The following is a 26,008-nucleotide window of genomic DNA, read 5'->3' on the forward strand; positions in this document are numbered from 1 at the left end:
GAAGTTGCTTGGTTTGGCCCTGGACGTGGATGCCTGGGAAGAATGAAAGTACTTTTTCTGCACAAAGGGTCCAGCTTACAAGAAGAGATCCTCATCTCTTACTGGGCAAAATAGTACTTTTTACACCTGTCACCTTCTTGATATAAGCATTTAAATACTCCACAGAGAGGCATTCACCTTGAAATGGCATACTTTGAAATATTTTCTTACAGGCTGGTTCAGTGGACCAACATTTCAGCCAAATAATTCTTTGCATCAGACAGAAATACAAGATAACAGAGTGCATTGCTTATTCCATCCACACAATAGCATAAACAGGTCTATCTGACATTGGGAGCAGGGTGTCAGGAAAACCATGTTTAAGCCCATGCTCAAAGGAATGTGAATGCTTGCAGAATGGTTCATAGAACTGTGCACAGAATTAGGACCCTGTGCACATCTACATGAACATGTGTGCGGGATCATTAGCATACTGTACATGCTCATGAGCGAGAGTGTGTATGTTTGCTGGACTTTGGCACCCAGTAGCCTATTTAAAGCCATACAGGACTGATCATTGCTGAGTGGCCTTCAGCTCCTTCTGCCTTTGGCCTGATCCTGTGTACATCCATGTCCAAACTTGTTGACTCTGCTTGTTCCTGAACCCCTGTTGCTGATTCCGGCTTGTGACCCCCGACCTTGCCTTTTGTTCCGGTACCTTTTCTGCCTGCTTGATACTGATCTTTGCCTGGCTTTGACTCTGCTCCTGGTTTCTGATGCTGCACTCCTGATGCCAGATTGTCGTCAACTCCTGTCTGCTTGACCATGCATCCGAGATCCTGCATCTACTAGCTACCAGCTTGACTGCTGCACTGTCTTCAGCTTTCCATCTGCTACCAGATCTCCTGACCCTGATCTTCTACAGACACCAGTGCCACTCTTTTCCCTGTTATACCCTGTCATCATTCCCAGGGGAAACAGGACAAGAGGTGTAAGGGAAGCCCTCTTGTCAACTCTGCCTCAACCAGATATGTGACAGAGGGGCTATCCCGAATACCACTGGGATTCCTAGCCAGATGTCTGACATACTGCCAAAGCAATCACATGTAGTTATGAAGTTGATCCAGATAGATGAGACTCATGAGAGTTTTATTGAGACGAGATAGCTGGGACCACCTCTGGAACATTATCGGGGAACTCCTTGTCTATGGGATACTGTTGTGTAAAGCACTTAGCAGATCCATAAACCTTTCCTGAATGTTTCCACCGTTCATACAAAACATCCTTACCTAAGGCTTGAACAGGAAACACACTAAGAATTTTTTTCTGTTTCCCAGAACGCATGCTTTGCAAATGTTTCACAGAAGCACAGTCTGATGCTGCCAGCTGCAAACATGCACTGTCACTTCCAAAATGGCAGCTGTGCCTAGGCAGATGGGAGCAAAATGTAGTCTTTATATGCACTGTAAGTGATTGGTGAGTTCCAACAAACCACATATGCATCCTGTTACAATGGGAAGGGCAAGATGACGGAGTGGGGCCTATGCAGTGTTGTATAAAATGGCAGCTTTGTACGGCAGGGACAGAGCAATGAAGCCTGCCCAGAAATACAGGTCAGGCCTCCTAATCAGCAAGGCAGGATGTAATAAGGGGAACAAGTTTCCTAACCACCCACTCTGGTGCCTGGTCAGATCAGTATTTAATGGGCCAGTGCCCACTTACCATATCCTGCAATAATGTCCTGCAGGCCCCAGATAGTTTGTTTACTTTGGTTGGTCCTATCCCTCCCCCCTTCCCCACTGTGGAGGGATATTCAAGGACTGAGCTCCTTTGCAGGCCTTGGATGTGTATAGCTCCTGGCAGTGATGCACGCACTTGCACTAAGTACCTAAATGAGTTGCCTGTGTGCTGCATCCAGTGCAATCGATGTTTATAGGCAAGCACTGCTATTTCATGTGAGGTCTGGGTACAGTCTTCCCTGATCCAGAGAACTGACTCCTTGCCGCAGTGGCATGATGCAGTTTTTTTTAGTCTTCATAGAAGAGTTCCCAAATCCTTTCCTCTCTCCTACAGAGATGCATCCATCATCTGAAAACACCAGCAAAAAACTGAGAATGGAGGGGTTTTATGAAGGAGTGTTAAGGCTTTGAGTTGTTTTTGCCAGTGTCTAATCAACTGAAGCTGTAGCTGATTACCATCCCTTATGAATACCAGCCCGTGCCCTGTACTGTAGAGAGAGAAAAAAAAAAAGAACCTTTTCCTGTTCCACACCAAAACTACAAGGAAGGTACTCACATTAAGCAATGTGTAAAGCGCATCATACAGGCAAACCGCTGACTGGTCAGGCAGCATGATGATGTCAGCACAAGCCCCACCCAAATGCATTTTGAGGAGACCATCCCCTCAAGAATGACTCATTAGATAACATGAGTTGGGGTGGGGCTTGTGCTGACGTCATCAAGCCACCTGACCAGCTGGCGGCTTGCCTGTTTGAAGCACTTTAAACATTGCCTAATGTGAGTACCTTCCTTGTAGTAAATAAACTAAACATGCGGTTTTACATTATGGATCATTTGTGATTTTTCTTTGTCAGTGCTGAGCTGTATTCTTTGCTGGTGAGCTTTGTGATTGCTATCTTTTTGTCTACATACCGGACTGTGGCTGACAATCCTCTGGACACAGTGAGTGTTCACAAGACCGCATATCATTTGGGGTCTTGTTTTCTGGTAAGAGGCAGATGTTTTTTGAACTCATGGGCAAGAAACTTAGTAAATTGCTACGTCGCTGGTGGATTTCCATTTATATACGGTTTTATGGCACATATGGTTATGGATTCACAGTGGCTTTCCTTTCCAAAGGTGGTATCAACCTTTCACCTTAATCAGGATACTGTGCTTTCATCCCTCTATAATCCCCTAATACATCAGAAATCGATTTCCCTTCTTTGTCTGGATGTAGTTTGAGCTTTGTGTGTCTACCTCACAGTCACTGCCTTCATTAGAAAGACCACCCCACCAAAAATCCAAAACTGGACTCATCTCCTAAAAGTAACCCTTATTTAAACCTAACCCCTAACTTCACCTGGAAAATTAACCAACCACTTTTGTCCTCACCCTTATCATTGTGCTTCCATAAGAGACCAGCCAAGTGTGTCTTGATGTACCTAGAAGCCAAGGGCCAGATCACCTGCTCACATGAAGATGTCTCAAGGATAAGAGCAAAAAACAGAGCCAAGGTTCAAAGCAGGCAGTCAAGCAGCCTGGGATCAGACCTGGGCCATAATACAGGTCAAGGTAAGTGGAGTTTGGCAGGACTGTAAAGACTTGGAGCAGACATATAACAACCTAGAGTCTTAGAAACTGCTACAAAAGGCAACACTACTGCCATTTATAAACAAACCAAATAAATACTATGCATCTGAATGCCAGATTTTTTTCTCACTCAGAAGTATCCGAACATCATATATTTTAGTAGTGATTATTACTAAGGGAGGGGGGCTTCTGTCTGAAGGGCATTATTGTTAAAGAGAGCTACTAGATTTCAATAAACTCCTTGCCTTCAGAGCTACCACAACCACCAACCCATTCAGGGTTGTGAGGAAGGGGCGATTGTCCTCCTCAACATGGGTAGTAGGTTGTATACATTGCACAGATGTGCCCTTTGATAGGCAGATTAAAGGCATCCCTCCAGCATGTTTAAAGGATTTTGCATTAATAACGTTGCTCTTTAAGCATTTTTCAAATTGCTGCTTCTTGCCAAATGGATTTTTACATTTTTTTTTGCTTTGTTGCATGTTTGCCAGGACAGTGCCCATGACCATTGTTTGACACTATTTTGCCTATTAGCCTATAAAATGGACATTACTATTTTATAATTTTCAGCTCCTATTGACTTCATTGGGGTTCAGATTCAGCACCCTAACTTTAGTCATGTTCTGTAAACACACCTTAAGCCAAACACAGGTATATTCTGCTCATCCCTACTAAGCTTGCTGATGTTCGTACACATCACAACTGGGGGCCTATTTCGGGACACCTCTGCTGATCGAACTACTGACAGGCCTTTTTACTGATAACTCCTTTTGCACACAACCCACTCCTCACATTTTTGGTGCAGTACATCTTCAGTGATCACCCCACAGTTATAAATGCATAATAATTTCTTCCATAGTATACTGCATGGTTACCACCCTTGCATGTAATATGTACATACTCTAGGTCAGTACAAAGAAATCAACCAGGAATATGCCTGGTCTCCTTGAAAGTGGATTCACACTATAGCGGTGCTGGAAAACACACAAGATATGGACAGGAATTGCACTGCATTTCTGTTGAAATCACATGCAATTCTTTGCAGTGCAGTTTGAGCCCATTCATTTTGAATAGGCTTAATTTGCACTGCACCTGCACGAAAAAGGTGCGGGAACCTTTTTTTTTTTCCACCAAAATCAGATCGCATGGGTGTTCACACCAATGTGATCTGATTCTTGCAATCACACTGCATTTTGCAATTTGTTTTGGGGTGACATTAATTTAACATTGTCACCAAAGGCAGATCGCATGAACGGAGTGCAATTTCAATGCGGTGCGGGAAACGTTCAGGATGCACTGCATTTCCCACTCCGTATATACAGTGGTACCTTGACCTAAGAGTTTAATTTGTTCTGTGGCCGAGCTCGTAGCTCAATTTACCCCCTTGAAAATAATTAAAATGCTCTTAATCCATTACAACCCTTAAAATGCATTTCTAAATAACAAATATTGTATAGAAACATAATAGAAAGTATGTAAAGATATAATAAAGGTTTTATAAGGTTTTATACAGTGCACTTACCTTGTTTTCTTCTTTTCTTATCTTAATTTCTTATCTTAATTTTCGTCACTGTCTTCGCTTTCACTGGTTCTTCCATTAGGTCTTGGCTTTTTCACCACACTTTCCTCACTTTCAACTAAAGGCCTTTTCTTAATAAACCTGTCAAGGAGGTCTGTTTTATTCTCCCTTTCAGAATGCTTCGGAAACGAGTTAGGCAAGTCTCATTAAATAGTGCTGTTGCACGACTAGTTGCAACTTTTTCAGGATGTTTCTTTTCTACATAATCTGAACTTTCTCCCACATTGCCAAAATTTCCTTGAGCTCTTTTGTATTGATGACCTCCGCCTCTGTCTCCTCTACCTTGGAACTAACTTCACTTAACGCCTCCGTATGCCGCTGCTCTTGTAGCTACTTTAACTCCTCAGTTCTTCGGAGTGCTCCTCAATGAGCTTGTCGATGTCTTTCATCCACCTCCAGACCTATAGTCTTTCCAATGGACGCAATCTCTTCCTCCACTGGCTCTGGTATAGAGCTTCAGAAAATTGAATATTACCTGCTTGTCCATTGGCTGCAGGATAGAGGTGGTGTTCGGAGGAAGGTAGAGAACCTTCACAAAATTATACTCGTCGAGTATTTCATCCTCGATGTGCGGTGGATGAGTAGGAGCATTGCCGAGGACGAGAAGGGCTTGCAGAGGCAGGTTGTTTTCTTGAAAATATTTCTTCACTGAAGGACCAAACACAAAGTTTACCCACACAAAGAACTGCATGGTGACCCACGCCTTAGGGTTTTCCCGCCATATAACCTGCAGTTTCTCCTTTATGATCTTGTGTGCTTTAAAGGCTCTTTGGTTTTCGGAATGGTATACGAGCAGCAGCTTCATCTTGCAGTCGCCACTCGCATTGGCACACAGGGCAAGGTTCAACCTATAATTCATAGGTTTGTGGCCTGGCATCTTCTCCTCTTCCGTTATGTATGTCCTCCTTGGCATCTTCTTCCAAAATAGCCCTGTCTCGTCACAGTTGAAGACTTGCTGGGGTATCTATTCTTCGGCCTCGATGAGTTCAGCGAAAGTGTGATGAAAGCCTTGACATCAGCACTTCCTGCCTCACCATGCCTACTAACGGAGTGAATTCCGGTCCTTTTCCGGAAATTGTCAAACCAGCCCCGACTGGCTTTAAAGGAATCCTCAGTTGCTCAAGTGCCTGGGGTTTGCTGCACCAAATCCGCATAAATAGCTCGTGCCTTCTCACAGATTATAGCCTCTGTTACGGTATCTTCTGCAAGCTGCTTCTCCGTCAGCCACACCAACAACAGACTCTTTTCATGGAAAGACGTCCGGAACTTAGAAATAATTTTTACACCTTTGGCTGATGTTATAACTTTAAGCAACTCCTTCTGCATCAAAATTGTGCAGATCGTAGATGTTGAACGTTCATACTGCCTGGCTAAGTCCTTTACTCGCATACCTTGGTCAGGTTTCTCAATTTCACGCTTTAACTCAATGGACATCATCCTCCTCTTGTCAGCATTGTCACTAGCACTTTCTTGGGAGACATGGCGCCAGAAAGCTTGGTATAAGTTGGTATAAAATGGAACTCTGCACCTGTTCCAGAAAAGCAGAAAACACTCACCCTCTGGTTTGAGGTAAACATGTGAAGAGACCATAAACACGTGAAGAGATGATGAGAACTCTGAGTGTTTTCTGCTTTTCTGGAACAGGTGCAGAGTTCTCATCTCTTCACGTGTTTATGGTCTCTTCACATGTTTACCTCAAACCAGAGGGTGAGTGTTTTCTGCTTTTCTGGAACAGGTGCACCCTCTGAAGTTTGGTATAAGTTGGTATAAAATGGAATTCTGCACCGGTTCCAGAAAAGCAGAAAACACTCACCCTCTGGTTTGAGGTAAACACGTGAAGAGACCATAAACACGTGAAGAGACCATGAGAAGGCCGAGAGCGCGGGTTGGAGGTGTGTCTCTGCGTGTCTCCGAGGCTGGGATGCTGTGGCGTCACTGCTCACTACACCATCTAGCAGCGCCATCTCCAGCTCCTACTTCAATTTTTTGCTTGCATAACAAAGCAAAAAAAAAAAAAAAGAAAAAGCGACCAAATAACTAATCGTACCTCGGAAAACTCGTACCTAAATGCACTCGTATGTCAAGGTACCACTGTATGTGAATCGGGTATGAATCTACCATCTGTTTGCATGCCCCACTGATCTCATGCATATAAAGATGTATGTTGAAACATTTATGAAATGGAAAACGACATCAACATTAGGAATGAATAAAGTGTGCATTTTTTTAAAAAAAAGGCATATTGCAAATACTTCTCTAATCTCACAGTTCCCATCTCACGATCTTTTATTTTTAAAATACTATATCCTGTAGGTTGCACTAAACATGTTTAAAGAGGAAGTATTCATAATTGTTAATTCTAGAAATTAACTTTCACCCAGAGACATCTACATTTTTGGAGTAGCAACTACAAACAGGTTTCAGTACAACATTGCTAGACAACTGTGCAAACCAGTGTTACCACTTTGAATCTTTTTTTTTCCCTGGACAATTCCCCCATGTTAAGAACACTGCCAGTGAAAATAAAGAACTGCAGCCAACAACAATACAAACATTAATAACACAGTATGAGTGCATTAAGGCAATACAGTAAATACAGAGCAGCACCTTTGTTACGCTCCATCAGTTTTGTGGAATGCACTGTATTAGTCTTAATAGTAAATGCAAGATTTCTACCCCGTGAATTTCTGCATGTTGCCTGAAACAAAAATCTAGGCCTAATTTGATGGAGTTAATTTTCAGGGCAGTGTTACTATTTACATATCTTATGTTATTCATTGAAACTAATATGACAAAACTGGCATATACGAGGCAACGCATGTCAAATGCAGCAAAAGCACAGCACAGCAAATATTAAACTGCACTGCAAACCATATAGTGTATTAGATCCTACTGCTATTTAAATATGTACAAGAAGCCTGTTGATCATTAGGGCTCTTAAACAAGGGGCATTTGGAAAACTCTTCTGAACGATGGAACTGACTGCTGGAAAACCTAGGTTTAGCCGCGTTTACATACCGCGTTTAGAAGCTTTTTTAAAAAAGATAACCTCAGGAGACCTTCCCAAATGCCCTGAATGCACTGAATAGTAAAAAATTAACTATTTCAGACATTTTGTGTTGAGATTACCGGTCTTTTCTGAATGTATTCACTATGGATCCCATCATGAGCATAATGCAGCACATTCTACCTTTTCTTTCCTTCACACGAAACCTGGAACTGACTGCGCTGGTGTACTAGGTGCATTTGAATACATGGAAAATGCTTTGCATGCATTTCTGATGATGAAGAGGCTCTGGACAACATCTGGACATGGAACAGTTAAAAACGCTTATAAACGTGGCTACAAGCATTTGGCACGCCGATAAAATCTACTCCTGAACACAAGTTTGGTGCGTTCAAAAAAACTGTAAACTCAACTGCCTGTAAACGACTATGTGTACATGGACACATAGGAAAACATTAGGGAGAGTTCAGGGGCTGCTGAAAAAATGCTCAACAGCTCCTAAACATAAGTTTAGCAGCTGCAGTGTACAAGAGCCCTTACAAAAAACTCCAGCTAATACTTTGCAGCTCACTGTATTGGAATTAGCATGGAGCAGGGAAGAGCTGATGAGGCTTAACAATGCTGTTCTCCCTTGTAAGAAAGAAAGAAAGAGTATATATATATATTTATATATATATTATATAAATCATTTTTACGTAACTATATGATGTCAGGGTTACTGCTTTCTGGATATGCCCTGTTTCTGGAAGTAGCGAAATCTGCATTCTTCTAATGACTGATGGAATTTGGACATAGAACTGGCCTTTAATCTTACACCTTTCTCTCCTCCCACCTGCAGAGATGGGTTGGGCTGGACAACAGAACAAACAATCTGTACAACTTTTTTTATGTCCTGACTTCCTTCTACAGACAGTGTATTGTACTTCTATTCAAAAACAGGGAAAAAAGCTGAAGTGATACGTGGATTAAACAAGTGAATATGGCAACACTCGAACCAGCACCTAGGAGGATTTATCAGCAAAGATCTAAGCTCACATCACTACCTTTATATTATGAGGGTTTTTTGTGGATTAAACGACCTAGAAGTAAGGTAAGGTCATTATTGGGATCTTTTTGTATGGTTTACATGCTTGGGTGCTAATGCATAAAAGGGAAGTTAATCATGTTTAGATTAGTTATTTGAAACCTTTATTACTTGTCATTTTGGTAATATAACATTGGCATTTTTTGTGACCATCTAAGAGGGAAATTTAAAGTATTAATAGAAATGAAGAATACCCAAGTCATTAGAGGTCTCTGCACTGTATTTTAAAGTCAAAAGAAACTCAATAATAAAAGGCAAAACTAAATATAAGTACAACCACATTTCATAATAATAACAATAGTATGTTCTATTTTGGGCTATATTGACAGTGCCTAATCCTATAATTTTCACTGTAAAGCCAAAAAAGGGACCACAAAACGTGTGTGTGTGTGTGTGGGTGCGTGCGTGCGTTGCAATTACAAATGTTTAGGGATTCTCATGTTTATTTCTTTTGTTTGTATTGGTATGACACAAAAAAGTGGAGAAACAAAGCCAAATGTGACACATTCCTCTCAAAACTCCAAAAATGGACTGGACAAAATTATTGACACCCTCAATTTAATATTTGGTAGCACACCCCTTGGAAAAAGTAACTGAAATCAATTGTTTCCTGTTACCATGAATGAGTTTCTTACACCTTTCTACTGGAATTTTGGACCACTCTTCTTTTTCGCCAACTGCTCCAGGACTCTCAGACTGGATGGGTTCCTTTTCCCAACTGTTGATTTGAGATCTCTCCACATGTGTTCTATGGGATTGAGATCTGGACTCATTGCTGGCCATTTCAATGCTGTCCAGTGCTTTGTCTGAAACCATTTCTGACGTGTGCTTTGGGTCATTGTCCTGTTCTAAGACCCATGACCTCTGACAGAGACCCAACTTTCTGACACTGGGCCCTACATTGCACCCCAGAATTCTTTGGTAGTCTTCACATTTCATAATACAATGCACACCTGAGGCAGCACAGCATCCCCAAAACATCAGTGAACCTCCACCATGTTTGACTGTAGGAACTACATTCTTTTCTACAAAGGTTTCATTTTGTTTCTGAAAATAGAATGATGGGCTTTACCAAAAAGCTGTTATTTTGTTTCGTCTGTCCACAGCACATTTTCCCAAAAGGATTTTGGCTTCCTCTGGTAAGTTTTGGCAAACTCCAGTCTGGCTTTTTATGCTTCTGTGTCAGCAGTGGGGTCCTTCTGGGTCACCTACCATAGCATCACTTATTCAGATGGCGACATAGTGTGAGCTGACACAATTGTACCCTGAAGGTCAGCTTGAATTTGTCTGGAAGTTGATAGAGGTTCTTTATCCACTGTTCCAGCAATCCTTCATTGCAATCTTCGATCAAGATTTTCTCTTTCGTCCCCGTTCAGGGAGATTAGCTATAGTGCCATGGGCTGTAAACATCTTGACAAGGTTGAGCACAGTGGACACAGGAACATTAAGATCTGGTAATTTTGGGGGTTTTGCATGCAATATGTCAGATTTGACTTTTTGGTGTCATACCAATACAAACAAAAGAAACCTAAACATTTGTAATTGTAACATTTTTCTTGGCAAAGTGGTGCATTATCTGACAGAAATTCCAATATTTTTGGCCATGACTGTATATGGGAGTGCCAGTGACAAAGGATTAATTTTTAAACCCAAGGTGGCACTCTCAGCACCTGATTGTCTAAAACAAAAATTACTCGAGGACCTACCAGAGTCAGCCCTCATTTATAGAAGTGGGAGGCACACCCTAATACAAAAGGCTTTTTGGAGAGTGTATCCAGTCTCTGACTTCTAGCCTTGTGGGCTGTAAGAGTCAGGCTCTGCAGACGTAGATTAGAGAGAAAAACGAGACTCAGTCAGCCTCTCCTTGAACCTCTTATGCTAAGGCAAAAGTATGCTCTGGCAGCTATTTGTAGTCAGGGGCTTTGAAAGAACCAAGGCTGGTTACAGCAGATTGATCCTCCAAATGCAGGTTAGTATGTAATGTATCAGTAAAGGCTGACATGGCCTTTTGCAATTATGAGGTGACAGCAAGAGACTGTGGTGCCTCTTCAGAGACTTTTCTGAATCATAGTCAGAAATGGTCACAGTGATCTGGCCTGTTCTAGGGCCTCAGGAAGGTCAGAGATAGACTGCAGGGGAAGCCACTGGGGTGTATTTGGAACCTACAGTCAGCATCCAGGAAAAACTGGGTGGATTGGTCTCCAAGTCTTCTGTGATTGCAGTAAGAGGCCCCTATCGACAGAGTAAGGCTTCTTTCACACTGATCGGGTTTTCTTCTGCTTTTGCATTACAAAAAGTGGAAGAAAAACATGTGACCATGTATTCCTATGGAACTCTTCACACAAATCCATTGCGGGTCATGTGAGTTTTTAAAACTCCTGATTGCTGCAGTTTGGTGTGGTAAAAAACACACCAAAAACACACCTCTCCATTGAAATCAATGGAAAACAACTCAAAAGCACACCAAAAACGCACATGCATTTTGATTTTGGTGTGGTTTGAGTCACATGTTCTTTAAAAAGCACCCCACAAATGCATTAAAAACTGAGCTGAAGAAGACTCTGATAATCTAGATCCTATAACCTCAGGGTCACTGGATTCTATACTGCAATGCGCTTAGAGGGTACAGAGTAGATGTCTCTGGAACTATTAGGAGAGTATGGGCTGGGGTCGTCCGTAGCAATGGGACTGTCCCCTTTGTGTCTATGAACAAAGGTAAGCCCTCAGGTGCTCACAAACCCAGGCAGCTGGTGGCTGATGAGGGTAAGACAGCCAGAGGTGACTAGGTCACTGTAGGCGTACTAGGAACAGAGACAGGAGTTCCAGAAGATTCTTTGCAAAGCAGTAGAAGCAACAGAATAATGCTCTCTCTATGCGGTTAGGGACAAAGAGCAAAAGAGCTCAATCACATGACATTCTGCCCAGCAGGTAACAAAAATGTTAACCCTTTTCACTGTAAAGTTGGTGGTAGCTCAGTGTTGGAATAGCAGGTAGCTCAGCCAGATAGGCTTACTCAGTGACTGTTCAGAGACAGGGCAAGCACTAAGGCAATACCTGGATCTGGAATATAATCCACGGCTAACATCTACTAGCATGTGATGGCTGGTCAGCGCCATAGGCGGGACATAAAGTCTGAAGTTCACATTCAAGGCTTGACCCCCGCAATGTTCAGCCCAGCTTGGTCTGGGTACGGAAACTCAAAGTCAGGCTGAGAAAGGGCAATCTGCATCACTACTTTACATAAATCAGCTCAAACAGTAATGTAGTAAATGGAGGGATCGAAATTAAAGTCATTGGAAGAAGAGATCCAAGAACAAAATTGAAGATTAAAGGCTAGCAAAAATTAGCTAGTTAACAGCAAAGCTGTTTAACCTAGCAACCTATTTGCATTTGTCCATCAGTACTGTTAATTACACAGGTCTGTTACACAGCACCACCCTGTCTGACACTAGAATAGACGTCATTTTTCTCTGCTGCAGTTAATACTTACATGTGTTGTCCATCCCCAGTTTGTGACTGGACAGGGAAATAAGCAGCACACTAACAAGCACTGTAACACAACTGGACGGCTCCTTTTGTTGCTTTTGTTCTCTCTCAGTTTAAGCTCTGCTACAGAGTGCATTGCAAGATGATACCAAGTAAAATTTAATGGTCTTCCAATGCTAAATGACCCTTATTTATGTATTAAATACAGAGCTGCATTAATCTAACCTGTCCTCTCTTCTACTAAAAGTATGTTATCCTTTAATCAATTCTTTCAGTTATAATTTAACCACTTCTTCTATTGCAGTACAATCTTAATCCTCCAAAGCTTAAACCCAACTCTATAAAAAGTATGCTTTAAACAGTGAACCTCTAAAAAAACTAAAACCCAAAGTCAACCACTAGAAAAAACTAACCACAATTAACCCTTATTCTGTTGCATACTCGCCTCATTTGGCAGTAAGACCCTCTTGTCAAAGTGTGCATGTGAGCCCCACGCCATAAAACATGCAGTGCCTAGATGTCAGCACCATCAATATCTGACATTGAGGTGTCCATGGTAATTTCCTATGCGCATTAGTTACCTAGCTTCTGGGTTTTGAACAGCTATAAACATTTGGTTATATCATAGCAGTACTTTATACACATATACTAATATTTTTATAACGGTCATAAATAAATCACATGCTGATTACCAGCAGGTGAACTTTGAGTTTAGGTTGCATATTTTTCAAGATAGATGACAAATGAGACACTGTCACAGGAACATCAGGTATACTACTACTAGAGTATACTAATGTTACATCCTTCGTAATAAAAAAGGGTTAAAAGAAATTTCCAATTGCTTGTACCAGCATGTGCATACAGTGCCTTGAAAAAGTATTCATACCCCTTGAAAATTTCCACCTTTTGTCATATAAAAACAAACGTAAACTATTATTATTATTATACAGTATTTATATAGCGCCAACAGTTCACTCAGCGATGTACATTACAACGGGGGACAATACATGAGACAGTACAACAACAATACAGTGTGATACACCAGGGGTTCCAGGGCCCTGCTCCTTGGAGCTTACAATCTAGGAGGGAGGGGATAGTGGTACACGAGGAAAGCTGTGGGGGATGGAGTGGTAGGAAGAGTGGAGGAGACCGACACTTAGCAGAGGGTGGGGTAGGCTTCCCTGAAGAGGTGGGTTTTTAGGGTGCGCCTTAAGGAGAGGAGAGTGGGTGATAGTCTGATGGATTGGGGTAGGGCGTTCCAGAGGATGGGTGATGCCCTGGAGAAGTCCTGGAGGCGGGCATGGGAGGAGGAGATCAGGGAATTAGAGAGAAGGAGGTCTTGTGACGAGCGGAGAGTGCGTTTTGGGTGGTGTTTGGATATTAGGTCAGTGATGTAGTTTGGGGTAGTATTATGGACAGCTTTGTACATCAGTGTTAGCAGTTTGAATTTGATCCGTTAGGCAATCAGAAGCCTGTGGAGGGATTGGCAGAGGGGGGTGGCGGAAACGGAGCAGTTGGTAAGGTGGATGAGTCTGCCCGCCGTATTCAGGATTGACTGAAGTGGGGATAGCCTGTTTTGAGGCAGGCCAGTGAGGAGGGAGTTGCAGTAATCGAGTCATGATATGATGAGGGAGTGGATGAGCTGCTTGGTAGTTTCTGGGGTTAGGAATGGGCGTATTTTGGCGATGTTGCGGAGGTGGAGTCTGCATGAGTTTGTTAGCGTTTGGACTTGGGGCTGGAAGAATAGATTGGAGTCTAATATGATACCAAGTACTCTGGCTTGCGGGGTGGGCTTGATGGTGGCATGGTTGGACGTGATGGAGAAGTCAGTGGGGGGGGTGCGCGGGCTGGGGGGAAGACTAGGAGCTCGGTTTTGGAGAGGTTCAGTTTAAGGAAGTGGAGCGACATCCAATCTGATATGTCGTTCAGTAGGCTGGTGATTTGGGCGGAGACTGAAGGGGTGAGGCGAAGGGTCGAGAGATAGATTTGCGTGTCGTCGGCATAGAGGTGGTAGTTGAAGCCGTGAGAGTGTATCAGTTGGCCAAGGGAGGAGGTGTAGATGGAGAAGAGAAGGGGCCTGAGGACAGAGCCTTGAGGGACCCCAACAGAGAGGGGGAGTGGGGGGGGAGGTGGTAGTGTTATAGGTAACGCTGAAGGAGCGTTGTGATAGGTAGGATGAGAGCCAGGAGAGAGCGGAGTCTCTGAGGCCAAGGGAATGTAGTTTCTTGAGGAGGGGGTGGTCGTCTGTGTTGAACACCACGGAGAGGTCGAGGAGTAGGAGCAATGAGTAGTGGCCATTAGCTTTGTCAGTTAGCAGGTAGTTTGTGAGTTTGAGTAAGGCGGTTTCGGTGGAGTGTAGGGGACAGAAGGTTGTGGTCATTGAGGTGGGAGCTTCGGCGAGTATAGACTAAGCGCTCAAGGAGTTAATGTATTTTATTGGGATTTTATGTGATAGACCAATACAAAGTGGCACATAATTGTGAAGTGAAAGGAAAATGATAAATGGTTTTCAAACTTTTTTACAAATAAATATGTGAAAAGTATGGCGTGCATTTTTATTCAGCCCCCTTTACGCTGATGCCCCTAACTAAAATCTAGTGGAACCAATTGCCTTAAGAAGTCACATAATTAGTAAATAGAGTCCACCTGTGTATAATTTAATCTCAGTATAAATCCAGCTGTTCTGTGAAGCCCTCAGAGGTTTGTTACAGAACATTCATTAAAAAACAGCATCATGAAGGCCAAGAAACACACCAGACAGGACAGAGATAAAGTTGTGGAGAAGTTTAAAGCAGGGTTAGGTTATAAAAATATCCCAAGCTTTGAACAGCTCACTGAGCTTTGTTCAATCCATCATCCAAAAATAGAAAGAGTATGGCACAAGTGTAAACTAAACAAGACATGGCCGTTTACCTAAACTGACAGGCCGGGCAAGGAGAGCATTAATCAGAGAAGCGACCAAGAGGTCCATGGTAACTCTGGAGGAGATGCAGAGATCAACAGCTCAGGTGAGAGAATCTGTCCACAGGATAACGATTAGTCATGCACTCCACAAAACCAGCCTTGATGGAAGAGTGGCAAGAAAAAAGCCATTGTTGAAAGAAAGCCATAAGAAGTCCGTTTGCAGTTTGCGAGAAGCCATGTGGGGGACACAGCAAACATGTGGAAAAAGGTGCTCTGGTCAGATGAGACTAAAATTGAACTTTTTGGCCTAAAAGCAAAACGCTATGTGTGGCACTAAACTAACACTGCACATCACCCTGACCACACCATCCCCACCGTGAAACATGGTGGTGGCAGCATCATGTTGTGGGGATGCTTTTCTTTATCAGGGACAGGGAAGCTGGTCAGAGTTGATGGGAAGATGGAGCCAACTACAGGGCGATTTTGGAAGAAAACTTGTTAAGAGTCTGCAAAAGACTTGAGACTGAGGTTCACCTTCCAGCAGGACAACGACCCTAAAAATACAGCCAGAGCTACAATTGAATGGTTTAGATCAGGCATGTCCAAAGTCCAGCCCGCGGGCCATTTACGGCCCGGGGGTCGGTTTAATACTGCCCTCCAACAGCCCTCCCTGCTCTGTGTAATGTGGCCCTCCCACGGCCCTCCCTTCTATGGCAGACAGTCTTCTGCTTGAGAGCAGAGGGCAGTGCGCATGCCTGACTGCGGCGCATTCTCCCTGGTCTGTGTAAATGCGGCTGTCGCATGGCCCTCCCTTCTGTGGCAGACAGTCTTCTGCTTGAGAGCAGTGCGCATGCGTGACTGCGCCGCGCTGGGAGCGACAGAGGGCGGTGATGTCAGGGCCGGGCTTCCAGCGTGAAGTGTGTTTCTCTTCCCCTCCCAGCTGCCGAGCAGAGACTTCAGCTCCAGCTACCTTTTTCACCCTTCACATTAGTGCAGGTAAGTTTTTTTAAAATTTATTTTCAATACATTGTGAAAACTCAGCTGTCAGTTGATCTTAATGTTATGAAGTGAAAAGTATGTCGTTTGCAATTAACTTGGCATAAAATAATTTATTTGCATTTAATTGTAATGGTTCAAAGAATGTTCGGAAAAATGCTCGGCCCTCCACCATGTTCACTTCATCCAGTCTGGCCCTCTTTGAAAAAAGTTTGGACACCCCTGGTTTAGATCAAAGCATATTCATGTGTTAGAATGGCCCAGTCATAGTCCAGACCTAAATCCAATTGAGAATCTGTAGCAAGACTTGAAAATTGATATTCACAGACACTTTCCGTCAAATCTGACAGCTTGAGCTATTTTGCAAAGAAGAATGGGCAAAAATTTCACTATATGTGCAAAGCTAGAAGAGACATCACCAAAAATGACTTGCAGCTGTAATTGCAGCGAAAGGTGGTCCTACAACCTAAACCAGATCCCAACAAGCGTTCAACCGATATAAAATCGGCCTTCCTCACCTACACCTCCTCCCTCCACGCTGCCAAACAAACCTACTTTGTAACCCTCATCAATACCCTCTCCTCCAGTCCTCACCGGCTCTTCTCTACTTTTAAACTCTCTACTCTCTCCCCCCCACCCCCACCCAGTACTTCACTCACCGCCCACAAGATTGCTAACCACTTCCAAAACAAGATCGACGCAATTCGTAAGGACATCGCCACTGCTCAGACTTCCACCCCACCTAGCCTCCCTCACATGAAAACCCCCTCAACACTCCTCTCCCCTGACCTCGCAACTGTCCATACCTCCACCCCACCTAACATCCCTCACACTAAAACCCCCTCAAAACTCCACTCCTACGACCTTGCTACCACTGAAGAGGTCACTAAGTCTTCTCCGAAGCCCGCCTCACCACCTGCCCCCTTGACCCTGTAACCACACAACTCCTACGGTCATCCTCCTCCTCCATCCTACGCTCCCTCACTCATATCTTCAATCTCTCCCTCTACTGGTGCATTCCCCTCCCCTCTAAAGCATGCGCACATCACTCCCATACTTAAAAAACCCTCCCTGGACCCCACCAACCTGAACAACCTTAGACCCATCTCCCTGCTGCCATTTACAGCCAAACTCCTCGAGCGCTTAGTCTATAATCGCTTAAGCTCCCACGTCAACAACAACCTCCTTGATCCCCTACAGTCTGGCTTCCGTCCTACACTCCACTGAAACCACCCTACTCAAAACGCAAACGACCTGCTAAACGCCAAAGCTAATGACCACTACTCAGTGCTCCTACTCCTCGACCTCTCCGCGGCCTTCGACACGGTTGACCACTCCCTCTTTAAAAAAACTATACTCTCTTGGCCTCAGAGACTCCACTCTCTCCTGACTCTCTTCCTATCTATCCCAGTGCTCCTTCAGTGTTACCTATAACGCTGCCACCTCCCCCTCTCTCCCCCTCTCTGTTGGAGTCCCTCAAGGCTCTGTCCTCGGGCCCCTTCTCCATCTACACCTCCTCCCTTGGCCAGCTGATACACTCCCACGGCTTCAATTACCATCTCTACGCCGATGACACGCAAATCTATCTCTCTACCCCTCACCTCAGCCCTTCAGTCTCCGCCTGAATCACTTCCCTACTGAACGACATATCAGATTGGATGTCACTCCACTTCCTCAAATTAAACCTTTCCAAAACCGAGCTCCTAGTTTTCCCCCCAGCCCGCGCCCCCCCAACCTCTCCATCACGTCCAACACCACCACCATCAGTCCCACCCCGCAAGCCAAAGTTCTAGGTGTCACTTCCATCCCCATGTTCAATCGCTGGCAAATTCATGCAGGCTCCACCTCCGCAACATCTCCAAAATACGTTCGTTCCTAACCCCAGAAACTAAGCAACTCATTCACTCCTTTATTATCTTTTGACTTGACTACTGTAACTCCCTCCTCACCGGCTTACCTCGTCACAGATTATCACCGCTTCAGTCTATCCTGAACTCTGCGGCCAGACTCATCCACCTTAACACTCCATATCCTTCACCCCACTCTGCCATTCCCTCCACTGGCTTCCAATTGCCCAACGCATAAATTTCAAATTGCTAACACTGACGTACAAAGCTATCCATAATACTGCCCCAAACTACATCACCGACCTGATATCCAAATATCACCCAACATGTACTCTTTTCTCCTCACAAGACCTCCTACTCTAGCTCCCTGGTCTCCTCCTCCCCCCATGCCCGCCTCCAGTACTTTTCCAGGGCTTCCCCCATCCTCTGGAACTCACTACCCCAATCCATCAGACTGTCACCTACCCTCATTACCTTTAGGCGCACCTTGAAAACCCATCTCTTCAGGGAAGCCTACCCCGCCCTCACCTAACTGCCGATCTCCACTCCTCCTACCAATCCATCCCCCACAGCCATTTCCTCCTGTACCACTATCCCCTCCCTCCTAGATTGTAAGCTCCAAGGAGCAGGGCCCTCGAACCCCTCGTGTATTGTATTATTGTACTGTCTCATGTATTGTCTCCCATTGTAATGTACAGCGCTGAGAAAACTTTTGGCGCTATATAAATACTGTATAATAATACAAAGTATTGACTCAGGGGGGCTGAATACAAAAGCACACCACATTTTTCAGATATACCGTATTTAGCGCTCTATAAGATGCACCTGACCATAAGACGCACCTAGGCTTTAGAGGTGAAAAACAAGAAAAAAAATATTCTGAACGAATGGACTGCAGACACAGTACAGGGAAAATGCCAGGGACTGCGGACATAGTACAGATGACCAGAGACTGAACATAGTACAGGGAAAATGCCAGGGACTGCGGACATAGTACAGATGACCAGAGACTGAACATAGTACAGGGAAAATGCCAGGGACTGCGGACATAGTACAGATGACCAGAGACTGCGGAAATAGTACAGATGACCAGAGACTGCGGACATAGTACAGATGACCAGAGACTGCGGACATAGTACAGATGACCAGAGACTGCGGACATAGTACAGATGACCAGAGACTGCGGACATAGTACAGATGACCAGAGACTGCGGACATAGTACAGATGACCAGAGACTGCGGACATAGTACAGATGACCAGAGACTGCGGACATAGTACAGATGACCAGAGACTGCGGACATAGTACAGATGACCAGAGACTGCGGACATAGTACAGATGACCAGAGACTGCGGACATAGTACAGATGACCAGAGACTGCGGACATAGTACAGATGACCAGAGACTGCGGACATAGTACAGATGACCAGAGACTGCGGACATAGTACAGATGACCAGAGACTGCGGACATAGTACAGATGACCAGAGACTGCGGACATAGTACAGATGACCAGAGACTGCGGACATAGTACAGATGACCAGAGACTGCGGACATAGTACAGATGACCAGAGACTGCGGACATAGTACAGATGACCAGAGACTGCGGACATAGTACAGATGACCAGAGACTGCGGACATAGTACAGATGACCAGAGACTGCGGACATAGTACAGATGACCAGAGACTGCGGACATAGTACAGATGACCAGAGACTGCGGACATAGTACAGATGACTAGAGACTGCGGACATAGTACAGGGGATGACCAAGAAACTGTGGACCTTTGGGGAGGGAGGGGGGAGCGGGTACCTGAAGTTGTCCCTTTAGTGTGGGCACGCTGGCTTCTTCCTGCGCCGGCTTCTGTGACAGCCGGGTGCCCACTGCGCATGCGCGAGAAGCGCTACGCTTTGTGAATGGCCCGGTGCCTTCTGGGACCTGTCATGTGTGACTACAGCGCTGGACAGAGGAACAGGTAAGGAACTGCAGGAGAGAAGAGCTGAGCGGCAGGCCCGGTATTTTGACATGGTGGCAGCAGCAGAAATACCGGACTGGCCACTCCATACTCGCTCCATAAGACGCACTGACATTTTCCCCCCTTTTTTGGGGGGAAAAAGTGCATCTTATGGAGCAAAAAATACGGTATATTTGTAAACCATTTTAAAAAACATTTATCATTTTGCTTCCACTTCACAATTATGTGCCACTTTGTGTTGGTCTATCATATAAAATCCCAATAAAATATATTTATGTTTTTGTTGTAACATGACAAAATGTGGAAACTTTCAAGGGGTATGAATACGTTTTCTAGGCACTGTTTGTACAGCAATGTAGAATTCATGAGCTAGTCCATATAATGTATGAGCCTGGAAACAGGCAAAAATGCATTTCTTTTGGCAGCAGAAAAGCTTGTACAAAGTAAGAAACCAGCTATTAAAGGGCTTGTTTATACAAGCACTACCCTTTGAAGAGAGATCCATGATGGATCAATTTTTAGAAGGTGTTTGACATGCAGCGAGGAGCTTCAGTTGCTGAAGGACAGAAGAATTTGATAGGATAGATCCAGGACATAGGACATAACCTTGAGCCAGACAGCTAAAGTCTGGCAGGTGGACATGCTTTCAATAGCAGGTCACAAGGCAGGTCCCTTGGGGACAATAAGGCATTAGAAAGGGCTTCTAGCCTTTTAGCCACTGGGTCTTTAAACATGTGGATGTCCCCAATTGAGACAGTCAAGTGTTTTGTTAGGAAAGAAAATGGCAGCGTCCATAACAAGGAAAGACCACTTTTTTAGTATCCTCTCCTCCAAAAGATATTACTGGGCAAAACACTTAGAAGCAGCTACATTAATAAGACTTCCAGTATTCCAGGCTGGTAACTTAGCACAGATGACTCAGGTAGCCCTGAATTTAGGCTTAGGTGGATTGTGTCAGTAAGGATCTGGATGCTATCCTTACGTTTGGATTTACAGTGGATATAAAAAGCCTACACACCCGTTAAAATGTCAGATTTCTGTGATGTAAAAAAATGAGACAAAGATAAAAAATTTCAGAACGTTTTCCACCTTTAATGTGACCTATAAACTCTACAACTCAATTGAAAAAAAAAACTGAAATCTTTTAGGGGAGGGAGTAAACATAAAAAGCTAAAATAATGTGGTTGCATAAGTGTGCACACCCTCTTATAACTGGGGATGTAGCTGTGTTCAGAAGCAATCACATTCAAAATCATGTTAAATAAGAGTCAGTACACACCTGCCATCAATTAAAGTGCCTCTGATTAACCCCAAATTAAATTTCAGCTAGTAGGTCTTTCCTGACATTTTCTTAGTTGAATCATACAGCAAAAGCCATGGTTCGCAAAGAGATTCCAAAGCACCAGAGGGATCTCATTGTTAAAAGGTATCAGCCAGGAGAAGGGTACAAAAGAATTTCCTAGGCATTAGATATACCATGGAACACAGTGAACACAGTCATCATCAAGTGGAGAAAATATGGCTGAACAGTGACAAAAAAAACTGGATGTCCCTCCAAAATTGCTGAAAAGACGAGAATAAAACTGGTCTTGGAGGCTGTCAAGAGGCCTACAACAATATTAAAGGAGCTACAGGAATATCGGGCAAGTACTGGCTGTGTGGTACATGTGACAACAATCTCCCATATTCTTCATATGTCTGGGCTATGGGGTAGAGTGCAAAGACGGAAGCCTTTTCTTACAAAGAAACATCCAAGCTCGGCTAAATTTTGCAAAAACACATCTGACGTCTCCCAAAAGCATGTGGGAAAATGTGTTATGGTCTGATGAAACCAAGGTTGAACTTTCTGGCCATAATTCCAAAAGATATGTTTGGCGCAAAAACAACACTGCACATCACCAAAAGAACACCATACCCACAGGGAAGCATGGTGGTAGCAGCAGAGGGAATTATGAACAGTTCCAAATACCAGGCAATATTGGCACAAAATCTTCAGGCTTCTGCTAGAATACTGAACATGAAGAGGAACTTCATCTTTCAGCATGGCAACGACCCAAAGCATACATCCAAATCAAAGGAATGGCTTCACCAGAAGAAGATTCAAGTTTTGGAATGGTCCAGCCAGAGCCCAGACCTGAATCTGATCAAAAATCTGTGGGGTGATCTGAAGAGGGCTGTGCACAGGAGATGCCCTCACTATGACAGATTTGGAGTGTTTTTGTCTGACCGTCTGCTGTACTCATGGGCCACATGTCAGATGGTTTCTGTTGAACCGCCAATACGGTCCTTGTGTGCAGGCTGTAGACCAAAATGTTCCTCAAAGATAAACTGAGCTGAGAAAGGAGAAACTCAGAATAGATAAATTCAAAGATCATAACCTTGCAGAGGTAAGCTGTGGATTTACCTGGATGCCATAGACCTAAATAAAACTGTAAAGCTATCAAATGACTACGTATAGGAAAACACTAGCAAAATACATCAGTTTTTTTTTTAATATCAGGCAAGATATTGGCAGATACAGTTAGAAAGCTAGAATACTACTTTTAACACTCTGCAAGGATGGTACCTTCTTCCGCTTCTTTGGAATTAGACTTGTGAAGAAGTGCTTTAAAGAAAAATGATGAAGTACTCAAAGTGTTAGTCTGCTGTGGTGATGATTCCTTTGTTTAGCAGCAATATGGAAGAATATGATGCAGGTTTAAAAGCTGTTTTCTCAACAGAATACTACATATGAGAAATTAAAAAAACAAAAAACTGAACATTAGTATACTGCACTGCTCAAAAAATTAACCACTTGCCCTCCTGAGAATTTACCCCCCTTCCTGACCAGGTTTTTCACGTCATGGCGCTGCGTTATTATAACTGACAATTGCGCGGTCATACAAAGCTGCACCCAAATGAAATTTACTTTTTTTTCCCCATGAATTGAGCTTTCAGTGGTATTTGATCACATCTGCGTTTTTTTTTTTTGCGTTCTACAAAAAAAAACAAAAAAAAAAAAAACACAATTTTGAGAAAAAAAAACCAATATTTTTGACTTTTTGCTATTAAACATGTTCAGTTAAAAAAAATAAAATTTCATGATAACTTTAGCTTAAAATGTATTCTGCTGCATGTCCTTGCTAAAAAAAAATCCTAATACGCGTAATTAAATGGTTTACATGAAAGCTTTTTTTTTTTTTTTTACTAGTAATGGCAGCGATCAGCGACTTATAGCGAGACTGCGGCGGGCATTCTGACACTGGGGGGAATGGACTTGGTGACACCAATACAGTGATCAGTGCTAAAAAAAGCACTGACACTATACTAATGGCACTGGGCAGGAAGGGGTTAACATGAGGGGCGATCAAAGGGTTAACTGTGTGCTGTTTTACTTATCTCTGTGCTTCTTTGTAATCACACTGCTTTGAATGGCTGTGCTGTGCGTGCTCCCCCTACCCGGAAATGCAAAATCATGTATATATACACACGTGATTTTGTGCTCCCATGCTGCCCTGTAGCAGGATATCTGCTATAGCATCAAGTCAATTAAACTTCTGGGATATTGATCTGGTCAGTTAAGTAGCAGAGGGGATTGTTATTTAGTTTCAACTACTTTGGTGTTAATAAAATTAACAACAGGTACACTAGATGGGCAACAATGAGATGATCCCCAAAACAGGAATGATTTTAAGGGTGGAGGCCACTGGCAGTTTTTTCCCTACTCGTGTTTTTTTACTGTTTTTTACTAGTTTTGCATTTGGCTAGGGTCAGTGTCACTATTGGTAGCATGGGGCGATACCTGGACCCTACAGAGGTGGCACAGGCAGTCCAACACCTCCAGGATAACACACCAATACGTGCCATTGCCAGACATTTTGCTGTGTCTCACTGCACTCTCACTCAAGAGCATGGAGGAGATTCCAGGAGACCGGCAGTTACTCTAAGAGAGCTGGACAGGGACGTAGAAGGTCTTTAACCCATCAGCAGGACTGGTACCTGCTCCTTTGTGCAAGGAGGAACAGGATGAGCACTGCCAGAGCCCTACAAAATGACCTCCAGCAGGTCACTGGTGTGAACGTCTCTGACCAAACAATCAGAAACAGACTTCATGAGGGTGGCCTGAGGGCCCGGTGTCCTCCAGTGGGCCCTGTGCTCACTGCCTGACACCATAGAGCTCAATTGGCATTTGCCATTGAACAGTAGAATTGGCTGGTCCGCCACTGGCGCCCTATGCTTTTCACAGATGAGAGCAGGTTCACCCTGAGCACATATGACAGACGTGAAAGGGTCTGGAGAAGCCATGAAGAACATTATGCTGCCTGTAACATAGTTCAGCATGACCGTTTTGGTGGTGGGTCAGTGATGGTATGGGAAGGCATATCCATGGAGGGATGCACAGACCTCTACAGACTAGAGAATGGCACTCTGACTGCCATTAGGTATCGGGATGAAATCCTTGGACCTATTGTCAGACCCTACGCTGGTGCAGTGGGTCCTAGGTTCCTCCTGGTGCAGGACAATGCCCGGCCTCATGTGGTGACAGTATGCAGGCAGTTCCTGGAGGATGAAGGGATAGATACCAATGAATGGCCCCCACGCGCGCCTGACCTAAATCCAATAGAACACCTCTGGGATATCATGTTTGGTCCATCCAACACCCAGATTGCACTTCAGACTATCCAGGAGCTCAGTGATGCCCTGGTCTAGATCTGGGAGGAAATACCCCAGGATACCAACCGTCATCTCATTAAGAGCATGCCCCGACGATGTCAGGCATGCATACAAGCACGTGGGGGCCATACAAACTACTGAGTATCATTTAATGACATTTCAGTAAAATGGACTAGCCTGCTCTATCATTCTTTCACTTTGATTTTTGGGGCGTCTTTGAATTTAGTCTTCTATAGGTTAATAATTTCATTTCCATCAAATGATGGGGCATCCTTATGCTGAATATCTATACTGATATGGACTGGGTAATGTGTTAGGAACATGATATTTTTCCCCATTGAGATCTGATGTGTTTTCAAAGTGTTCCTTTAATTTTTTTGATTACATACTAGCATTCTACATTTAGAAGTGTCAATTGATCTTGATACCTCCAAATAAGGACTGTGTGTCATATTGTAGTAAGAAAGGAAACCAGTCATTTATGTCTCATGAACGAAAAAAAAAAGTCCAGCTATGCTACATAGAAGAGAAATTTAAGCTATAGCAGGAGGTGGTGCTGATCAGTGTTTTCTGATGGCGGGGAATTCTCCCCACTGACAGAATACAAAGGCACAGCGAGAAGGATTTCCCATCCATCTCAAATGTGTGGATGTCAGGTGATTTCCAACAGAAACTTTCAGGTTCTCTCCATTACTCTCTGCCTTATCAGGAAAAAAAATTCCAATCCATGAAAGCATTACAAATACAATGTGCTGAGCAGGGCTTCTAGGAAGTTTGCGTTTCAGTGATATCTTTAATACAAGTGATTGTAAAGATTGATTTTTTTTTTCTAAAATAAATATTGTATACTTATTTGTTCTGTGCAATGGTTTTACACAGAGCAGCCTCAGATCCTACTCTTCTGAGGTCCCTACCGTTCATCTTGGCTACTTTTCTTCTTCGAGTGCCCCCATATCAAGCCGCCTACTATGGGACACTCAAGCAGGTTCGATCCTGAGCCGCACTATGTGCATGTATTGACACACAGTGCGACTCAGCCCTGCCCCCCCGCTCACAGCGCTGGATCAAAATCGGGCTCAGGTGCACTGGTTTAATTTTTCAGACCATTTTCTGCAAGTACAGAAAAAACTTCCTAATCTTGCCAAAAATGCAGTGTCCTTGTCACTTTCTGCTGCTATTCATATACATACT

The 26,008-nt window shown here is 43.7% G+C and overlaps 1 protein-coding gene across 2 annotated transcripts in view; it reads left to right on the forward strand.

Moving 5' to 3' along the window:
* Positions 1-8,766: 8,766 nt before the first annotated feature.
* STAP1 (signal transducing adaptor family member 1) overlaps positions 8,767-26,008 on the forward strand; it is a 164,276-nt gene continuing 147,034 nt past the window's right edge. For both annotated transcript variants that reach the window (XM_089669987.1, XM_089669988.1), the window contains exon 1: positions 8,767-8,966. In XM_089669987.1, the coding sequence (XP_089526113.1) occupies positions 8,856-8,966 (111 nt within the window). In that variant the 5' untranslated portion in view covers positions 8,767-8,855. The remainder of the gene's footprint in view (positions 8,967-26,008) is intronic.

The sequence above is a fragment of the Staurois parvus genome, unplaced genomic scaffold, assembly GCF_062004578.1.
Source record: "Staurois parvus isolate SC_StPar_1 unplaced genomic scaffold, SC_StPar_1.0 ptg000086l, whole genome shotgun sequence".
Lineage (NCBI taxonomy): Eukaryota > Metazoa > Chordata > Amphibia > Anura > Ranidae > Staurois > Staurois parvus.